Genomic DNA, 21,469 nt, shown 5'->3' with positions numbered 1-21,469 from the left:
ACCTTTGTTCCTCTCATTGTAGTCCAAGCAAATTCAGTCTCTTCTTTCCCAAGAGAAAGCTGTATAGGATTTTGAAAATAATGTATAGATTCATAGATATCTAGGCCAGAAGGGACCATTATGATCATCTAGTCTGACCTCCTGCACAACGCAGGCCACAGAATTTCACCCACCACTCCTAAAAAAGACCTCACACCTATATCTGTGCTATTGAAGTCCTCAAATTGTAGTTTGAAGACCTCAAGGAGCAGAGAATCCTCCAGCAAGTGACCCGTGCCCCATGCTACAGAGGAAGGCGAAAAACCTCCAGGGCCTTCCAATCTGCCCTGGAGGAAAATTCCTTCCCGACCCCAAATATGGCGATCAGCTAAACCCTGAGCATATGGGCAAGATTCATCAGCCAGATACTACAGAAAATTCTTTCCCGGGTAACTTGGATCTTACCCCATCTAAAAACCCATCACAGGCCATTGGGCCTATTTACCATGAATATTTAATTACCAAAACCATGTTATCCCATCATACCATCTCCTCCATAAACTTATCGAGTTTAATCTTAAAGCAAGATAGATCTTTTGCCCCCACTACTTCCCTCAGAAGGCTATTCCAAAACTTCACTCCTCTGATGGTTAGAAACCTTCGTCTAATTTCTAATCTAAATTTCCTAGTGGCCAGTTTATATCCATTTGTTCTTGTGTCCATTTTGGTACTGAGTTTAAATAATTCCTCTCCCTCTCTGGTATTTATCCCTCTGATATATTTATAGAGAGCAATCATATCTCCCCTCAACCTTCTTTTAGTTAGGCTAAACAAGCCAAGCTCCCTGAGTCTCCTTTCATAAGACAAGTTTTCCATTCCTCGGATCATCCTAGTAGCCCTTCTCTGTACCTGTTCCAGTTTGAATTCATCCTTCTTAAACATGGGAGACCAGAACTGCACACAGTATTCCAGGTGAGGTCTCACCAGTGCCTTATATAACGGTACTAAAACCTCCTTATCCCTACTGGAAATACCTCTCCTGATGCATCCCAAGACGACATTAGCTTTTTTCACAGCCATATCACATTGGCAGCTCATAGTCATCCTATGATCAACCAATACTCCAAGGTCCTTTTCCTCCTCCGTTACTTCTAGTTGATGCGTCCCTAGCTTATAACTAAAATTCTTGTTATTAATCCCTAAATGCATGACCTTACACTTCTCACTATTAAATTTCATCCTATTCCTATTACTCCAGTTTACAAGGTCATCCAGATCCTCCTGTAGGGTATCCCTGTCCTTCTCTAAATTAGCAATACCTCCCAGCTTTGTATCATCCGCAAACTTTATTAGCACACTCCCACTTTTTGTGCCCAGGTCAGTAATAAAAAGATTAAATAAGATTGGTCCCAAAACTGATCCTTGAGGAACTCCACTGGTAACCTCCCTCCAACTTGACAGTTCACCTTTCAGTAGGACCCGTTGTAGTCTCCCCTTTAACCAATTCCCTATCCACCTTTCAATTTTCCTATTGATGCCCATCTTATCCAATTTAACTAATAATTCCCCATGTGGCACAGTATCAAACGCCTTACTAAAATCTAAGTAAATTAGATCCACTGCGTTTCCTTTATCTAAAAAATCTGTTACTCTCTCAAAGAAGGAGATCAGGTTGGTTTGGCACGATCTACCTTTTGTAAAACCATGTTGTATTTTGTCCCATTTACCATTGACTTCAATGTCCTTAACTACCTTCTCCTTCAAAATTTTTTCCAAGACCTTGCATACTACAGATGTCAAACTAACAGGCCTATAATTACTTGGATCACTTTTTTTCCCTTTCTTAAAAATAGGAACTATGTTAGCAATTCTCCAATCATACGGTACAACCCCTGAGTTTACAGATTCATTAAAAATTCTTGCTAATGGGCTTGCAATTTCTTGTGCCAATTCTTTTAATATTCTTGGATGAAGATTATCTGGGCCCCCCGATTTAGTCCCATTAAGCTGTTTGAGTTTCGCTTCTACCTCAGATATGGTGATGTCTACCTCCATATCCTCATTCCCATTTATCATGCTACCATTATCCCTAAGATCCTCTTTAGTCTTATTAAAGACTGAGGCAAAGTATTTGTTTAGATATTGGGCCATGCCTAGATTATCCTTGACCTCCACTCCATCCTCAGTTTTTAGCGGTCCCACTTCTTCTTTCTTTGTTTTCTTCCTATTTATATGACTATAGAACCTTTTACTATTGGTTTTAATTCCCTTTGCAAGGTCCAACTCTACTTGACTTTTAGCCTGTCTCACTTTATCCCTACATATTCTGACCTCAATAAGGTAGCTTTCCTTACTGATCCCTCCCTTCTTCCACTCCCTATATGCTTTCTGCTTTTTCTTAATTACCTCTCTAAGATGCTTGCTCATCCAGCTTGGTCTACAACTCCTGCCTATGAATTTTTTCCCCTTTCTTGGGATGCAGGCTTCCGATAGCTTCTGCAGCTTTAATTTAAAATAATCCCAGGCCTCCTCTACCTTTAAACCCATAAATTCTTCAGTCCAATCCACTTCCCTAACTAATTTCCTTAATTTTTGAAAGTCAGCCCTTTTGAAATCAAAAACCCTAGTTGCAGATTTATTTTTGTTAATGTATGTGCATGATGTTTAAAATGGGCTAAAACAAATAGCAGCTCCCTATGATCTATAGAAATGAGTCTGGACCAGATGTACTTTAGTTTTTGCTTTAGCAAAACCATGATTATCATGCATTTGCCTTTCCAAAGTCCAAGCCAAGATCACTTTTGGTTTTGGAGTCATATCTCACAAGAAACAGTAAAAGGCTCCCACAGGCAGCAACGATAAGAAAGCATATTTATTTAAGTTTCTTAAGTTAGAGTTATTTTAAATGTATCTATCCATTGCCTTAAGTACAATACACAACATCTACAAAGTCCAGACAGATACAATTGGGATCATTGTGTACCACCCGTCCACCACTCAGCCATGATGAGATTCTTCCCTCTGATCCACTCGCACCTACTCAGTCCAACATTCCCCACCCCCCATACATGTATATGCACATGCACTGGAAGAGCTTGGGAAAATAAATGGGCTTTTCATTGTGCCCTAAAGGTCATTAAACTTGGGCTTTGATGGACCAGAGTTAGTGGGAATTCCAAAGTCAAGTACCACTCACCAAAAATACTCTGTATCCTCTCTAAACTTGGAGTTTGGCAGCTCAAGCACCTCAGGTGATCTTGGCTAGCGCAACACAGGAGAGAGGTCGTCTCTAAAGAAGACAGGTCCAAAGTGCATTAGAGCGTCAAAGCTTACAATCAAAACCTTGAATAGCACCTGAAAGAGAATCAGAAGCTATTCCCAGCTGCCCAACATGAGTGAGAGTCGCCAGTAAGTAAGCAGGGCTGACATGTTCTGTACTAGCCGATGGTGTTACTCGAAGCAGAGTGTATTATACGCATCCAGCCTTGATTCCAATGTGATTTCTAAGAAGCTCTAGACACATTAATGGGATAAAGGGAAGAGTTGGATCAAACGTGTGAATGAATTGCAGCCAGAGAGAAGGTGGAAAGGAGCAGAGTCGAAGAATGCAGCATGGCCATGAGACGCAGTCACTCCTCAGCCTGAATCAGAACTAGTTCAGCCTGGAGACTGGCCGATAGCTTGGAAGCTGCTCAGAGGAGAGAAAAGTGCATGGCCTGTTCATCTTCCATTACTGCTCTGCACACGGCTTCTCACATCAGTGACACGGAGACTATTTAAGGGTGCAGAGTACACAGGACATGTCCACACACAAAGGGCAGCTGGACATTGCCAAGCAAGGCACGAGATTTGTGTTTCCAGAGCGTGAGTCCAACTGTACACACCATACAGATCCCCGCTGCTGTGGCAGCTGGATGAGTCATGAGATAGAGGCTCTGGATATGCATTCATATGAACAGGTCCCACACCATGCAAACACCAAACAGCCTTGTGTGAAAGACAACTGAATGTGTCCCAGATGGTACTCTGTGTGTGTGTGTGTGTACAGTGGGTGCCTTTGACATCTTGATATTTATTCTTCTCTTAGTTAAATTTACCTCAACATTTTGAGTGTCATACACCATTCCAAGTAGAGGCGATACGTCAAAAAGTGCAGCACACGTACATACCATGGTGAAGGAAAGCCAGGATTTTAATTGTGCCAACTGATTGAAAGACAATATGTACATGGGGTGGAAGCCCTGTGTCAGGGAAAGGGACCCTAGTTTAACTGGTAATCGGGATCAACGTGGAGGAAAAGGACAGGTTGATTTGTAAGTTGAGATGCTCCATTGAATCCATCCTGTTTGCACTTTATAAATCTGACCACTCTGCTTCCTGTGGTTGTCTAGATTGGAGATCACTGTGATAGCACGTGGAGAGCCCTGTCTAGTCACCGCAGGGTGCAGTAAAACTCTTCCTGCTGTGGGTGGCCGTGCAGAGGCTTCAGTAAGCAGCTCCCTGCTGGCAGAGGGTCAGGAACAAAGTCCTTTCTTGCATCCTTAGCTCTCTTTCTCCTCAGACCCTCCAACTTGTCTGTGGATCAGGGTGTTGTCTGGGGAGAGATGGGGAATGGAATTCCTCCTGCTGCTGTATCTAACTTCGTGTGTGTGTGTGTGTGTGCTGGGGCTGCAGTGTACAGCTTCCTCCACAGAAAATTTTTTCCCTTCCTCCCTCCTCTGTCACGCTGCACCTTATATCACTCCCCCAAATTTTCTCCCCATTCCAAAGGGCTTACGTAGGCAACGTATTCTGCCCCTGCTTCTATCCCAGACCTGTAGCTGCTGCCGCTGCACAAACTGCTGCTTCTTGCAAAAGTGACAGTGGCCTCTAATGGGTCCAAAAGTTGGCTAGATTTTCTCATGAGATTTGGGCCATCTTGTCTGGAGCTGGATATTTCTTCCCCGGACACACAGTTTTGGATCCATAGCCAGTCAGATATGGATGTAGGGCTTCAGAACCGAAAGCTCTGTAATCTCTGGGTGCTTGCATCAGAGGATTTAGCTTGTTAGTAATAGTAACTCTAGCATGTAAAATTGAATGCGCTTGTCAAGAGACGAGAGTTGCCCTATATATTGGGGGCTTCTTCAAGATTACAGGGGAATTCTGACTTTGACCACAGGCTCCAATTTTTGAGGTCTTATGACATGGTGATGGGGTTCTTTCTGTGGACACTTGCTTCCTAATAGCACTATTTATCACTGTGACAAAGGTTAGAATAGAAGAAAACTTGAGCTTCCCATTAACCACAAGCCATGTTCACCATACAGATAAGTTCTTCTCTTTCAGGCATCAAAACATTTACTAGCAAAGGACATTGACTTCATTGCAAACACGAAGAAAAATAACCATCATCCGACTGCTTTGTCCTTACAGCATAATATAAAATATATCATCAAGCAGTTTAGCTACAAATGCATTTCAAAGTACCACTGAATGACTTTATCACACTTCTAGAAAAATATATATGGATACATTTTTAAAGCAATTTCACTACAGATTGCAATTTGCTACACAGTACAAACTCTGATGTAATGTTACATTCAGCTGTGTTTGCAATGAAGTCAATGTCCTTTGCTAGTAAATGTTTTGATGCCTGAAAGAGAAGAACTTATCTGTATGGTGAACATGGCTTGTGGTTAATGGGAAAAAAAAGCATGTTATTAGCTTACTACTGTATGCTAATGATAATAGCAACATAACAATGTGTTTTCAATAGATTTAATATAATGCCTGAAAATACTGGTCAGGCTTGGAAATACACAGTGTTACAGTGATATGGGCTCTTCAAGGATAGTGGGGGATTATGAGGGGGATTCTAGAGAGCCTTCTCCAAACAAACATTTTTAATGATGAAAGAAGAATACTTGAGTTGCTGCGGATTCATTTGTTGTGTTGTAATGAATGGAGTGGAGTGATATGCAAGCCGACTTTTGAATGCACTTTTACCACATACACACACGTTACACAGGTTTCAGAGTAACAGCCGTGTTAGTCTGTATTCGCAAAAAGAAAAGGAGTACTTGTGGCACCTTAGAGACTAACCAATTTGTTTGAGCATAAGCTTTCGTGAGCTACAGCTCACTTCATCGGATGCATACTGTGGAAAGTGTAGAAGATCTTTTTATATACACACAAAGCATGAAAAAATACCTCCTCCCTCCCCACTCTCCTGCTGGTAATAGCTTATCTAAAGTGATCACTCTCCTTACAATGTGTATGATAATCAAGTTGGGCCGTTTCCAGCACACGTTACACGTGCACTCCCACATGACTGAATAGCCATCTGTCTAGCCACATGCACAGGGAATGCCATTTTGGGGAGATTCCCACATGTGGTAGGTAGCATGCAAAGATAGGTATAGAACTGGGTGTCTGGTTTCTAAAAATCAGGTCCTGAAACCTGAAAGTGAATTAGAAAAACATCTAATATTGTTAAGAGCTAAATTCAAGCTACACACCAAGATGGAGTCCTGTCTCTGTTTTACAAAGAATGCCACTCCAACGGAATACTGAGTGACATCCCTTACAGCCAATCAAATACAAGACAGAACCATTATGCTATTCTGATTGGCAGACATGCCCAGAGGCCAGGACCCTGACTTTCAGCACTGCCAAAAAGTGGTTATTTCTCTTTTTTTGGGTGCCACATACACTCCACACTACTTACTGGTAATGTAAATTATTACAATACTCAAGACAGTTCATTATAATAGGAAAGTGAAGCTATTGATCTGCATTTTTAGCAATCAATTGCATTTATTGGGTGTTCATCTTATCTTTTTGAGATCCAAAAGATCCAAAGATTTCATACACATTTTTGAAATGCTGTAACTGAGTCTTCCACAGTTTTGGGAAAGGTACTTTATATAGAAAGTATATAAATGTATATAAAGGAAAGGAAGGATGACAGTGGTACAATCTCTCGAGATTGTTCTAAATTCTTTAGGAATGTTCTTGATCCAAAATTAACATACATTGGAAAGTTGATGTGAAGGGAAGATGGAAGCTGATGTCACTACATGTGCAGAGCAAAAATTGGTTGCATGATCTTAATTGCATGTCCATACTTTTAAATCTTTAATGTAAACTGCAGCATTTCTTTAGGGATCCTTGCCTATAAGTTGTTGTTAAACACTTTGATCCTGAACTCCATCTTAACAATTGTATTTAAGAAGTTTCTCATTGTTTATAATTTTCTGGAAAGCTGGAACACTTAAAATCAACTCTGCCACTGACTGATTTAATATATGACTGTGTAAGTCATTTAACTTCTCTAGGGCAGATTTTGGAAACCTGTCATCCATTTCATGAACACAAAGTTTGCAGGCAGAATTTGTCATTTAGATGTGCATTTACCTGATTTGCAAGTGCAATCAGGTACATAGATGTCTAAAAAACTGTCAGTTACATAAGCAATTACTTGTTGGCACAAATATAGGGACCCAAATAAGGCAGGGGCTGAAAATCGGGTCTTCTGTGTCACCATTTCTCCAAATACAAGATGGAGATGATGATAATCGTATTTTCCTGCCACATAGGAATGTTGCAAGGATTAGCTATATTACATTTGTAAATAAGTTTTTTTCAAGTTATAAAGTAAAATATAGCAGCTAAGTTCATTAATGTAACTGTAAAGTATATTAATTATAGATTGGAAGAGAGCTATGTATTGTAGAGGCATTGTAGAGAGTATGTTATAATTTTCCAAATTATGAGGGTATAGCTAGGAGCTACATTTAATTTTCAGGATTTTTTAAATGAATACAGTAAATAAACAGGATTTGAATGACTAAGAGAAGTTCTCATGCTCTTGTTTTTCACACTCATATCTCAAGACTGATTTTTTTTTTGTTTTTTGTTTTGCAGCCTTTGGCAAAAGAAAGGAAATCTGGCCGCGAAACATTGGATTGGACCAGCCAATTTAGTCAAGTGCAAGCCATGTCCAGTGATGCATGCCAGCCCTGTCTGTGGCTCTGATGGACATACTTACACTTCCAAGGTAAATTCACTTTACAGTCAGAAACTCGGTCTGCAAGGGCCGCCCAGGTTGTAATGTGGAGAAGTTCTATTTTTAGCAAGCAAATCGTATTAAAACAGTTTGTAGAAACCGGTGCTAAGGCCACATATTTCTGTATATTAAAAATGCTGATGATTTTATAATTATGATATTTGGGGAAACACCAATATGTAATTGAAAATCCCCATTTCTGGAACCTCTGAGTTAATATTGCCTTATATTTGCTCTTTCCCCGATGCACTAGATCATTTCATTCATCGTATGGTTAGATAACAAAAACCCTAGTTCTCACTGCCAGCTTTGTCCTCAGACGAGCAATGTCACTCTGAGATGGATTTCCTGTTGCGTGGATAACATATTACAGTTCACTTAAGTCATGGTTTTAACATTCTTGTGTTCCATAAATAGCATACATTATAGCTGAGAAAAAAGTACTCCCAGAAGCCAGCAGGTATAAATTGGCCCAGTGTTATACTGACAATATGATTGCCTTAGGGCTTGTTTCAATAAAAGAAACCAGCTCCACAACCATGTTTAATTCAGCAGTCCAAATCGCATGCTGTTGGTATTAAGCCTTCCTTGTTTGTACAATGCAGTGCTCTATATTTATATATCATGCTCCTGGCATGGGGAATTATGTCTTGGGAATGTCTCTAATGTCTTTAGGGATAGATTCTTCTCTACTAACAGCCAGAATATGGCTTGACAGCCAGTAAAATTACCTTTAAAAGTTTCAAGATGGCCCAAAAAGAAAATAAAATGCTCAGTAGCAGAAAGTTCTGGAACATATCAGAGGAGAGCAAGGCAGCATAGTTTGGGTCAGTAACACTAATTCTTGTATTCTCGCTGCCTCTGCAGGTAAAATACTCCATCCTTAATATAGATAGATACAGACATTCGCATATGGCTGTGGCTCATCCATTTAAACTCCTGTTTTACTTGAGCAAGAAGATCCCCATAGCCAACAGAAAATAATAGCAGAAGCTTTCCTTTCTGTCTTGACCCGCATCCATGTACTAGTAAAAAATGAATGCTATGAACTGTCTACTGAACATGTCACTTTTAATATCTATTATCCTCCTTAAGTTTGTGCACCATGAATGACAACCAAGACAGTATTTTCTCATCATCAGTGTTTGGCCTTGGGCAAACCTTGAGCTGGTTTGAAATTGCAGTCAAATGACTGAAATACATTTCTACTGCTGCCTGCCCTGTCCCAGTTACTAGTCTTTTCCTCCAAATAACTGTACATGACTCCCTGATTTCTCCTTTCCCCTCCACCCCAGCTCCCTGCCTCCCAAAACAGGTTTTCATGTTACTTTGATGTTTATCTTTTCATCCTCCTCTCCTCTTAGCCCTTTGGAACATGATCAGATAGAAGAAATTGCTAAGTCGGTAGTAAGTGGTTTCCTTTGTATATTCAGTCACACTATTTCAGTCGCTCAGCATACCTCTGTCACTCAGCCTGAGGACTGGATCTCTTAGCTGATCCCCCTCTGATTTTTTTTTATTGTTAACGCCCAATACTTTTTGATCCAAAACCATGATGTTATAAATTCATCAAAATGTTGCAACTAAGCTGTGAAACTAAGGGCTGTAATGAAGGTATCAAATGACTCCAACTGTTGAATGTTCTTCTCTGGAAGACCTACCTCTCACTAGTCTCCTTCTGTTATGAGCGATACGCATCAGACTCATGAATAAGCAACCCTGGCTCATCTTGATCTATTATCTATTTCTGTATATATTGCTCAAGTCCCTGGAGTGGTAAGATACGCAGCTACGTTTTTTGGTCAGACTTTTCAAATGCACCAACTACTGTGCAGTGTAGCGTGAATCTCTGCTTAAAAGTTTTCCAGTTATTGTCAATATTACCTACCATTTGCTGGGGAACTGTGAGTTTTGATTGCTTTCATTGTAGTGTAGCACAGAAGTCTTATCTTTTTCTCATGTTGCACATTTGTAGTTGCTTTTCTTTAGATCTCCTTTGAATTGAAGCCTCTCCTGGCACCATGTAATGATCAGTAATCCCTGAACAGCCATGTCAGCCCCAGCAGCCAAATGCTTCCATGCTTGACCTTTACTAAACAAGTAACAGATCCGTCGTAGTAGCAATTTTCTGCAATAGCTCTTTGCAGTATGTTGTAAGAATATATAGCTGTAATGCCTCGTGCAATACAGTGCATATCGTTACAGTAGCCAGCAGAGCACTGTGGCTCCTGCCTTCACTACAAGCGTCCCCATAAAAGCTCTCCTCAGTTTCCTTTTTAGCAAGAGCTACCTTTTGGCAAGTTTACTTTAGATCTGGTTGAAAATCGGAATTTCCATCCTGTGGGAAATTCTGAGATTTTGACATCTGTTTTCATCTTGAATCAGGAAAGAAAAGGTGAAATATTGAAATGTTTCTTGGAACAGAAAGAGGTGAAAAAAATGGATTCAGAAATGTTGAAACAATTCAACATTAATCTTTGTGCCCCATAGCTGCTGCCATTCCTCATGGGAGATGTAGTTCTGATGCCTCATGTTCTCTGGTCTCTGTAATGCAGAAGGTCAAACTAGATTATCATTGTGGTCTCTGCTGGCTTTAAAATCTAGAGAAAGACTGGGAGCCATTTCAGTTCAAGAGAAAACCCCTGGGTGATCCCTCCTTTCATATCGTAGTGACAGAACCTCTCTCTAAAGCACAATGGATCTTGGAATTATGGCTCGATTTTTCAAAAGCACTGAGCATGGTTAACTCTCTTATTACCTTTAATAGAATGGGTTGGTGCTCAGTACCTCTGAAAATTAGGCCATTAATTAAGAGCAATGCCTGCTGTCAGCCACTAGGACCATCAGCGTGTTAGATGGATGTTTTCTTTAGTGTTCCCACACATTAGTTTGAAGGGTCTGAACTGCAGAATCCTGTTTCACAGGGTAGGCTCTGTCTTAGGGTTTTATACTGTTGCCCATCGCTGTAGTATCTGAGCATCTTCCATATAAAATCACTAGCAATAGTGAAGTCCTTAATGGATTTCATGGAGTCACTGGCACATCTCCCTTTACAGGGTCTGATCTCTCTGTTTGGAGTAGGGTGTTTGGTTTTGATTTTTTTAAAAATATTAATGTACTTTGGGGTTTTTTCTCTTTGTTTTATTTCAGTCAGGGTTTGGGGTTTTCTTATTGGGTGGGAAAGAGAATGTGAGTACCATTTTTATGGTAGAAAGGCCTTTTCAAAGAGGAAAGTTTTGCAGCATTTCCTAAAGATTCACCTAATCTCCCCTGGAAGTTTGTTGAATAGCTGGAATACGTTCCCATTAGTTTTCCCAGATTCCTTATATTTTTTTCTTTTTGGATACCTAATAGAGAAGTTTTATTTTTTTCTGGCTTTCTAAAGTATCCTGTTCTTAGGGTACTTACTTTAAGGAGCATAAATTAAATAAGCATGAGTGAAGCCATTTCAATTTTTAATTCCTTTTAGTTACTCATAGTTTCGAGATTATCCTGCACTCAATCCACAGAAACTGAGTGATTTCATTTTGAAATCAGTTGGCTATAGGCCTCTTTACCTCCCACTTTCTCTGTGTAGCAACTATAGCAAGTTAAAAGGTTTTAGTGACACTCCATAGGGAGCCCGCCTAAAACATCTACTTCTAAAGTAGCCACCGTTGCCACATAAATTCTGCTGTTGAGGCTAGAATGCAGGAGCTAATTTATGGCATGGTCTTTCTAATGGCATGACTTCTGTGGCAAAATGCCATTCAAATATCAGACTTTTTAGGCCCTTGATATCTTGAGGTTAGCAATTGCAGAACATCACCAGAGAGAGAAGAATTTCACAGCACAGGAAGACAAGTGTTTTCTGTGAGTAGCAATTGGCAGGTCTTAGCATCTGCCATCACACAGAAACTTCTGTAGAATCATATAGCTCCACTCAAATCAGCTCCCACGTTTGCTTTCTTAAATAGCTCTTACATATTAGCAAATTGTATATTAGGGCTCAACTCTAAGGAAAAAATTAAAGTTGACAAGCCTAATGCATAATAATTTTACTGTAATGCACTTGTCACATGTCAGAATCAGGTGCTTTTATAGTTTTGGCCTTTATTTCAGCTCTTCGCCATTACAGATTATTTTATTTTCAGCATAATCTTAACAGTTACAAATGACTGCTACAAAACTAAAGGTCAAGTTTAAATGTTCTAACAAATAAAATATTTATTGTAAGTAACAGGTTTTTTTTAATGTCTCTGATAAATTAAGAAGAGGGTTGGAGCTACTTTCCTAGAACTCCCGAGGGGGCTTCAGGGCAGTGTTTTCTCTCCTTTCTCCAATAACCCTGCTGACCAGGTAGTTTCTAAAACCACAGTGCTCTTCTTTGGTTCTTTCCTTTCCAGTGCAGTATTATTGGTGACTGTTACTATAGGTAGTGTGGATAATCAAGCATGGACCATGCAAATACCCGTTCATCTAAGGTGGACATGTAACATTTTGTTCTGTATTTGTGCATATGCATGCATCTAATGGGCACACATGCGGTCAGCCCCTTCACAAACTAGTTTGCATAAGTACAATGTCATGTAGGAGGAGATATGGCAAATGAGAAAGTTCGCTATCAAGTTCAAATCTAAAAGACAGAGGGCAGCACCTACTTTGGGGACAAAGTCATTTAAAATGAATATGTACATCGGTCATCTATTCTGATAACCATGCATAAAGTGCAGTTTAGATAAGTTATATAGTTTGTAGTTGGCCTATATTGGTCACTATTGGAATCTGTCCTGATTGAGTTTGTCACGGTCTTCCCCTTCAGAATACAGTGGATTCTCTAGGACAGGACACAGTTTTTGTGCATAGGTCTATGTATCCACTGTGGCTTGAGACAGCTGTATCAAAGCACTTCACCACGGAATGAGGTTATCAATAAACACTCTGTTCAGTGATGTTTGAACGGGGGCTTGTAAGTACCTTGACTCTGAACCGGTGTCAGTTGGGGTGGGGGGTGGGAAATGAATTGAAAGGCAATGATTTTCAAGAAAAGCTGCAGCATCCCCTTCTATATTTGCAGGAGGAGTAGGAGTGATGTCACCAATTTGCTCTTCCCCAGTTAGAGCATGACTGCTCAGAAAATAATATCCTGACATTAATTTTCCATCCAACAATTGCTCAGGCATGAACCTCCTTTTATAGAGAATTTCATGAAGTTTCTGCACAGCTATGATGGCATACCTTCAAGGTTTGGGATCAGTGTCTAAGGCAGAAATAGGACAACAGTAATTGGTTTGATGGATAGTGACTTAGATTTAAGTATTTCAGAGAGGTCATAGGGAGACAGAGTTGGTGGAGTTGTCCTTATTTTGTAAAAGTGTCAAGAAGCTTTGGGGCACTCACTTCCAATACATTAATTTAAAAATGTGGTGTTGTTGTTTTAATGTATGCTATTATTAAATGTTGTTAGTCATTCTTGAAAGGGTAATAAAATCTTCCATTCTTATAAACTGGATGACAAAATAATTTAAAGCATTATCACCATATTATTTTGTATTACATGATAATACTTAGAAGGTTGCTGGCCCTTTACACTCTTCAAAGGGCTGTACAAATAGCTGCTACTTCATATAGGAATCAAACTCTTCAACCAGAATTGAAAAGAAAATATTTTACTTAAGTTAATGACGGTGCTGGTGATTCGTGGAACTGACTGTACATATCCACAATGATCATGAGGGATAGTTGCAAAGAGCTGATCCAAGGAAACACAATTAGAAGTTTTATTGGGCCTACAAAACCCAGGGACCAGGCTGAATATTCTTGAGCACCATCTTCTGGCACTTTATATGGTTAAGCATTTACATATATACCAACATCGCTCATTACATGAATAGCTAATGTTAACCGAAACTGAGGCTACTATGGACAATGAGGGTAAAAGGAAATTCCTGGCTCTCCACAGCATTGCACTGGAGAGCCAAGAGTCTCCATGAAAAGAGTGGAAAAATCACTAAGGCTAGTTCAACACCAACTGGGACAGACTTTCTCAAGAGCTCGGCACTTGGGTTGCTGAGCTCTTTTGAAAATGTGGTCATGTCGCAACGGGAGCTGCTGCATGCGTGGCACTTTCACAAATCTGCACCTCATTTAGGTCCTGAAATAGGAGCTCGGTTGTTTTGAAAATCTGTCCCTGGTTGAGGGTGTTGAGCCTTCGCAAATATTTTCCTGAGCTCTCTTGAAAATTTGCTCCTAATGTTGGCCAAGGCAGTGGTGGCTCATACTGTGTCTACCCACAACCACTGCTGAGGTCCAGGAAGGTGGACTTAGCTCTATTCAGAAAATGAACTTGGAAGTGTTGTTTCCAGTGCATCTAGTAATTCTTTGGTGCACCCAGATGCCTCAGTGGTTGGGCTGCCACATGTTATGCCCTCCCCTCTTTTGTGTTTGCATTCTGCACAGTATCAAACTATGCATTCTGACGTGTTTGGGGTCACACCCTATTATGTGTTAGGTGCCAGAAAGTTAAATTCAAACAAAAGAGGCAGCAGGGCCCAGTACCTCCCTCCACCTGAATCCCCCCACACATGCTTGCAGTGCTAGGGCTTGTTTTTTGGAATAACAGAATCTTATCACAATATCAGCTTCCCCTCATCCTTTCAACTCATTGTAAAAAAGAAATCCATAGACCAGAAAGATAACATTCAGTAAAGACAGAATGCAGCTCTTGCTGGGGTTGCAGAGGCTTTATAATATGCAGTATTTCTCTCTCATGATAAAGTTTTCTTTTATAAAGAGAAGCTGCTGTTTTCTGCATCGAGACTTCTCCAAGGTCCATTTTATACTCTGACAATTCTTGGCACTTTTGCAGCATCTTCGATTCAGGGTTCTAAATGCTCTTTGCAAATACTAATGAATTAAGCTAGTGAGGTGCCTAAGCCCTATCAAGAGTGTTATGTAATCTGTTAACACTTTTGTCAGCAACCCATTAAAAATATAACTGCATAGCTGTCAGTTTTACAGGAAGTTTAATTAAGCTAGTTAATAAAGCAATTACCTGAACATGACAATGGCTGTACTTAACTAATCAGAAAATGAAAATAAGGGTGATCTTCAATTACAAAATACACACCTCAATGATTAACAGTCCCTTAAAAGATTGAAAGGTACATTGGTATAATTATTATGCTTGTAATTAGGTACATTGTTGTTTTGCAAATTTTAATTAAACCGTTGCAAACTAATTAAGGCCATGATCATGTCTCTTTTGTTTGAAAATGGAAAAGTCACCTACTGTTGTCATAGCACCAGGTAAATAATTTGATATTAGGGGAAGCAAGAGGCAAATAAGGTTGCTTCTAGGAATCATGAAAATAGAGAAAATAAAACACCAACCAAGATTGGCTAAAATAACCAAACTTTATGTTCTTTCAGAATGTTTTTTTTTAAATGCTCTCCCTGCAGGCAATCTCAGAAACACAATTAGTAAATATCTGCAGAGACTTCAGATGCCAGACCTTTAGCACAATGTGCCTTAGAATTTCATAACCCACCTAGCTGCAGGGTATCATGGAGACTGTTGGGACCACTAGCTAATTGTCCTTTAGCACAGCGTTCTCCCGCACTGGTGTTTCTTAGCCAGCAAATGGGCATTGCTGGGTGACACCGCTGGTTGTCTGACACTGAACACAACTAGAGCGGAGCGAATAACTGATTTTTTTCAGTTCACTTACAGTCGCGAAAAAATAGACAGTTGGGCCGAAACAGATACTGGCATTTTTTGGGATTTTCAGCAAATCAAAAAAGCCAATACCGTTTTCATTTGGGGGGCAAATGAAACATTTTGTTCAACCTAAAATGCAGTGTTTGGTTTCCAGGCATTTTTTTAACCTTTTTGTTTTTTAATAAAAGCAAAGGAAATGATGGTGCAGGGCAGTGGTTCTCAAACTTTTGTGCTGGTGACCCCTTTCACATAGCAAGCCTCTGAGTGTGACACCCCCCCCCCCATCAATTAAAATGCTTTTTTATATATTTAACACCATTATAAATGCTGGAGGCAAAGCGGGCTTTGGGGTGGAGGCTGACAGCTCGCGTCCTCGCCATCTAATAACCTTGCAGCCCCCTCAGGTGTCCCGACCCCCAGTTTGGGAACCCCTGGATGGAGTCATGAAACCAGAGGAGGAAGTACTTCTCTTGTACTCAGTGGTTTCGCACTCACCAAGGAAGGGAGAGATCTGGGTTGAACTTGCTGCTCCAGAATGGAGATTTGACCCTGGGTCTCCCACATTCCAGCTGAGTGGCTTACTCACTGTATGGGCTGGGGGCACCAGCAGCTCTTCATCCTCCAATTGTTTTGTGATTGGCACCTGACTCCCCTTCTGAATCTAGCCTGAAAATGTTTTTGGCGAATTCCTGTCAGTTTTGGTCAACCCAAAACTGCATGTTTCAATAAGTAAACACTTTGTTGGAAAAATTTCACCCAGCTCTAAACACAGTGCCTCTGAAACACCAGCCCCATGGCAAAAGCTAGGGCTAGGGCCTCAGCTGGACAAAGAGTTGGATGGAGTTCTCTATCAATGAATAATTTAAAAAAAAAAATAAAGCACAGAGATTAGTATGGGGACAGGAAAAGAAAGTTAGTGAAGCGTTGGTGGGAAAGAATCAAAGCAAACTGAGGAAGAGGAGATAAAAGGAAGCCCAGTCTCTGTTTCCCATGCTTTGTTTGGGGATAAAAGAGAATTTGTTGGTGGGAAATAGTTCAGCCCTCTGTCTTTCTTCTGCCGTTCTTGTTTTTTTTAATGTAGGTACATGTTCTGTTCTCCTTAGCTCTCAATCTTGTCTTTGAAAGACCAGGCATCACCAAATCATCAGGCCTCAGGAGACCTGAGTTCCATTCCTGGCTTTGCTATATGCCTGCTGGGTGACCTTGGGCAAGTCACGTCCCCTTGCTGTGCCTCAGTTTCCCCATCTCTAAAACAGGAATAATGACATTGACCTCCTTTGCAAAGGTGTTTGAGATCTATTGAGGAACAGTGCTATATAAGAGCTAGGTGTTAATATCCATCTTTTTTTATTGCACTCATCCGGATAGTATTTAAGGCAGCACAGACTTGCACATGGAAGTCTATAGTGGACTTCATACAGTTCTCTGGTCCTCACGCTGAGCTGGTTGAAGAATATTTGATGGAACAGTTATAAAAAGAAAAAGAAGCAGTTTCATTGAAATCAAAATGTGTTGCTTTTGAGGGGAAAAAGTCTAAAGGAATCATTTTGACTTTCTTCTTTCATTTCAGTGAGGTTGAAACATTAAATTTCTATAAGGTAAAATATTTTGTTTTGGCTTTGTTTCAATTAGTTTCTTTTTTAACTTCTCTATTATATTAAAATATTAAATATACTATTTGTAACATACATAACTATAATATATTAAACTTAATGTTTTAATGTAATATAAACATCTAAGCAAAATGAATCGAAAGGATAAGGTTGAAACAGAATGTTTACCTTACCGAAACATTTTTATCTTAGCAAAGCAATTTGCTGTTATCAGAACAAGTTTCAATAGGCTCAGATTGAAATTTTTCAGAGTTTTAATTTTGTGGGGAATTTTGAAAATTTGGCTTTTCGTTCTGAGTTGGAATCCCCAAAAATTAGAAATGTCAGAATTTTCAACAAAATGAAAACTCCGGAAAATTTTCATTTGAGACTATTGAAGCCTGTTTTGATATCAACAAGTTACTTTGTTTAGATAAAAGCATGTTTTGATAAAGTAGATATTTCATTTCAACTTTAACCTTTTGATTCATTCATTTAGACTTTTACATTATATTAAAATACTCCCCCTAGCCAGACTCCTGGTAGCTCTGCTTGGAGGATACAGAAAGTCATAGAAAGAGGAGGGTTCTTCCCCCCCCTCACCCCCGCCTTTTCAGTTATGCTGGAAAATCTATATCAAAAAGCAAGGTCTTGCAATGTGTCCTAAAATGGGTCACACTTTTGACAAAATCCTCCTACTCTAAGGTAGACAAAATCTCTATTGACTGACCGTGGGAATTTTGTCTGAGTAAGGAAAGGACTGCAGGGCTAGATCTGATATTTCCTGACTTCTAACCCAGGGAGAGCTTTACACACCTTTTCTGCTGCATTATTTGAGATCAGTGCAGGCCTGATCCTACCCCCACTTACTTTAAGTGGGACTTTTTCTACTAACTTCAGCAGGTTTTGGTTTGTGCTCCTAATGACCCAGCAAGGCACTATTCAGAAGTTGGCAGGCCAGCTTCAGTCCTGGAGTTAATGAGGCATCCTCCCCATTTAGTTGACTGGGAGCAGCATTCCCTTATTTCAGCAAGTAATCTGAGTTACGAGTTTCAGTAGTTTCACTGTAGTAGTTTCCCTTTGGTCCCATTTAAATCAATGGTAAAACTCCAGTTGACTTCAGCGGGAGCAGAGTTAAACCAATGCTGACTGCTTTCAGAAACCCCAGCTCTGGCCTACTGTTTCTCTCTCTATAGGTGAAGCCACATGGCCTAGAGGAGTGAGCAGAGAACTGGGAATTCTCATCCTGCAAAGCATTGGGTAGCGTTAGTCAAGGAATGGATTTCCAAAGGCAGAGATTGCACTTAAGCGCCATTTGTGCCTTTGAAAATATATCCCTTAACCAACCTTAATGTCCTTGTTGGTGAAGTGGATCAGGAACTCCCTGCCTGTCAAGGTGTGGAGAGATTGAGAGGATGAAGTAGACAATGTCTGCACAGCATCATGCTCAGGTTGAAGCACGCTGTAGAAGTGCTAAATAATCCTGGATTTACTTGCCCCTAGTTTGTATTTGCTGTTGGGGGAAGGGGGTGATTTTGTTCCTAAACCTCCTTGGCATTTATTGGACTAGGTGGCTTTAGTAGTTCTGCAAGGCATGCGTTAGTTACCTTTGGTGGGGCATCCAGAGGCCTCTGGACACGAGGTGCCATGTAAATTAAAAAGCAAGTTGCTGTGGTGGTTGTTACTCAAGACTGGAGACCTCCTACATTCAAGCCTGTTAAAACAAAGGGAAAAGTCACGCTGTGAGAACTAGGGCTATGCCTACACTGTAAGGCGGGCACAGCCACAGGTGGGCCTGGGTGGGCCACGGTTCACCCACCTAGAACCCAGGCCCGCCCCCTAGCTCCAGCTCGGCTCGGGCGGCCGCACTAGCTCCACCCAGACCAGGAGGATGCCACACACCCCCAGCCCGACTGGATGGGGAGGGACTAGGGTGACCAAGTGTCCGGTTTGTGACCAGAACACCCAGTTGAAAAGGGACCCTGGCGGCTCCAGTCAGCACCACTGACTGAGCCATTAAAAGTCTGGTTGGCGGTGCTGTGCTAAGGCAGGCTAGTCCCTACTTGTCCTGGCACCGCGCTGCACCCTGGAAGCGTCCAGCAGGTCTGGCTCCTAGGCGGGCGGGCCGTGGGGCTCCACACTCCCATGGGCCAGGAACAGCGGCCAATGGGAGCTGCGGGGGCGGTGCCTGCAGGCGAGAGCAGCGTGCAGAGCTGCCTGGCCCTGCCACCTAGGAAGGGATCTGCTGGCTGCCTCCGGGGTGGAGTGCGGAGTCAGGACAGGCAGGAAGCCTGCCTTAGCCCCACTGTGCCGCTGACCAGGAGCCCATGCACCAACCCCCTACCCCAACCCTGAGCCACCCTCAAACCCGGAGCCCCCTCCTACACACCAAACCCCTCAGCCTGCACCTCCAGACAAAGCCCTCATCCCCTCCTGCACCCCAGCCCAGTGAAAGTGAGTGAGGGTGGGGGAGAGTGAGCCTCCAAGGGTGGGGGAATGTAGTGATTAAGGGGCAGGGGGCGGGGCCTCAGGGAAGGGGCGGGGCTAGGGTATTCGGTTTTGTGTGATTAGAAAGTTGGCAACCCTAGGAGGGACAGCAGCAGCGGGAGGTGAATTTTTCACACCCCTGAGCAACGTAGCTAAGTCAACCTAAGTTTTAGGTGTAGACGAGGCCTAAGTCATGCCACCCTTCCTCTGATCTTATCTGTTTGTTCCTGGCTACGCCTAATGTGCTAGCAAACAGTGGGCCTTTTTGTCTTTCAGCAGAGCCTCTGGCCAACTGTTTGTTTATGATCAAAGACAATGCCATGTAAACAATTCAGAGAAAAACAGTTTGGAAAAATGTTGACTCAGACTGTAATAAAATATATATGTTACATTTTACACCATAAACAAATGTTACCATCACTGTAGTTTGCAGTATCTTCATTCATACAAGCAAATAAATCCTGCAAATTACACAGCGTTGGCTCCTGGCTGTTTTTCATTTCTGGTTTAATCAGTTTGTGCAGAGATCAGGGTGTAGCCTGTGTTAAAAGGGCCAGATTCTAATCTTGCACCAGAGAGAATTTGGAGCAGTTCGATTTATACCGGTATGGCTGAGAGCAGACTTTAACTCTCAGCCTGTTGAAATGAAGCCAAAGTCCATTTAAGAAAAATTCTTCAATGAAATTGGAGGCTGAAAATCAATGTAAATAAAGATGCTCCAGGCCAAATCCTGGAGTCCCCATTCAGTGTTGAGTCATACTGAAGGCTACATGTACGGGATATTGAGGTGTTGGTAGGAATCAAGAGAACAACACATTCCCAAGAACCCACAGCACAACCTTCCAGTCAGTCATCTCCTAGGGATATGTTCACACATGCATTTGGAATCCTAGTGTAACTCCTTGGGGTTTAGAGAGCATGGCCCCTTTAATTCTTTTTCCTGGCGGGGGGGTGTAGGGGGAGAGAGAGGAGGAAAACTTGAGGTGGGGTCTGGAGCTGGAGAGAGGGGAAAGATGGGCTGCAGCAAGCAGGCCCTCGCAAAGTAAAGCAGCAGAGAACCTGCCTAAAGCCTGGGAAGAACTGAGCGGCCGATCGGGGACACCCCAGGACAGGAGCCAGAAGAAGCACTGTGCCAGGGAGAAATCGCCCGAGAAGGACAGGCCGGAGCTGGACCCAGTATCACCGCTGCCCAGAGCTGCATGGGGCTGTGAGTACTGGGGCTTGTAACTCTGCACTGGATACAAGGAGGGAGGCTGCTAACTAGTTAAGTGGGAAGGTTGTTGCTCTGTGTGGCTTTGCAGAAAGCGGCAGAAGAGGGCACCGGAGGGGTTTGTTGGGGAAAGTTTACTGGCGCCAAAGGCGACCAGGAGCACTCAAGACTCAGCACTGGACTGGAACTTTGCTCAGGACTCCTGAACTCTGTGTGCAGACACATTGCTCAGTGTCTGCCCTTTCAGACTGTGCTACCACTGGGCCTGTGGGGCCTTGGTTTGGATGCAACCCTGTTTTACTGCTTCCCCTTGTTGTTTTTCTCCTCTCATCCCTCTGTAAATAAATATCTCCCTTTGTTATATCCATTGTACTTTTCCGGTGGGTGGGTGTGTTCACTCTGGAGGGCTTGGAACAGGTGCCCCCAGGGTGGAAGGGATTTTTCCTGCTGCA

General features: G+C 41.7%; 1 protein-coding gene across 1 annotated transcript in view; it reads left to right on the top strand.

Moving 5' to 3' along the window:
* Positions 1-21,469, top strand: part of SPOCK1 (SPARC (osteonectin), cwcv and kazal like domains proteoglycan 1) — a 466,220-nt gene that overhangs the window by 311,572 nt on the left and 133,179 nt on the right. Inside the window, exon 5 of the mRNA XM_084637722.1 lies at positions 7,888-8,020. Within this exon, the coding sequence (XP_084493848.1) occupies positions 7,888-8,020 (133 nt within the window). The remainder of the gene's footprint in view (positions 1-7,887; positions 8,021-21,469) is intronic.

Source organism: Lepidochelys olivacea (assembly GCF_965140295.1).
Source record: "Lepidochelys olivacea isolate rLepOli2 genome assembly, chromosome: 8".
NCBI lineage: Eukaryota > Metazoa > Chordata > Testudines > Cheloniidae > Lepidochelys > Lepidochelys olivacea.
Note: the sequence above shows the minus strand (reverse complement) of the source record. Positions and strands in the feature narration are given on the sequence as shown.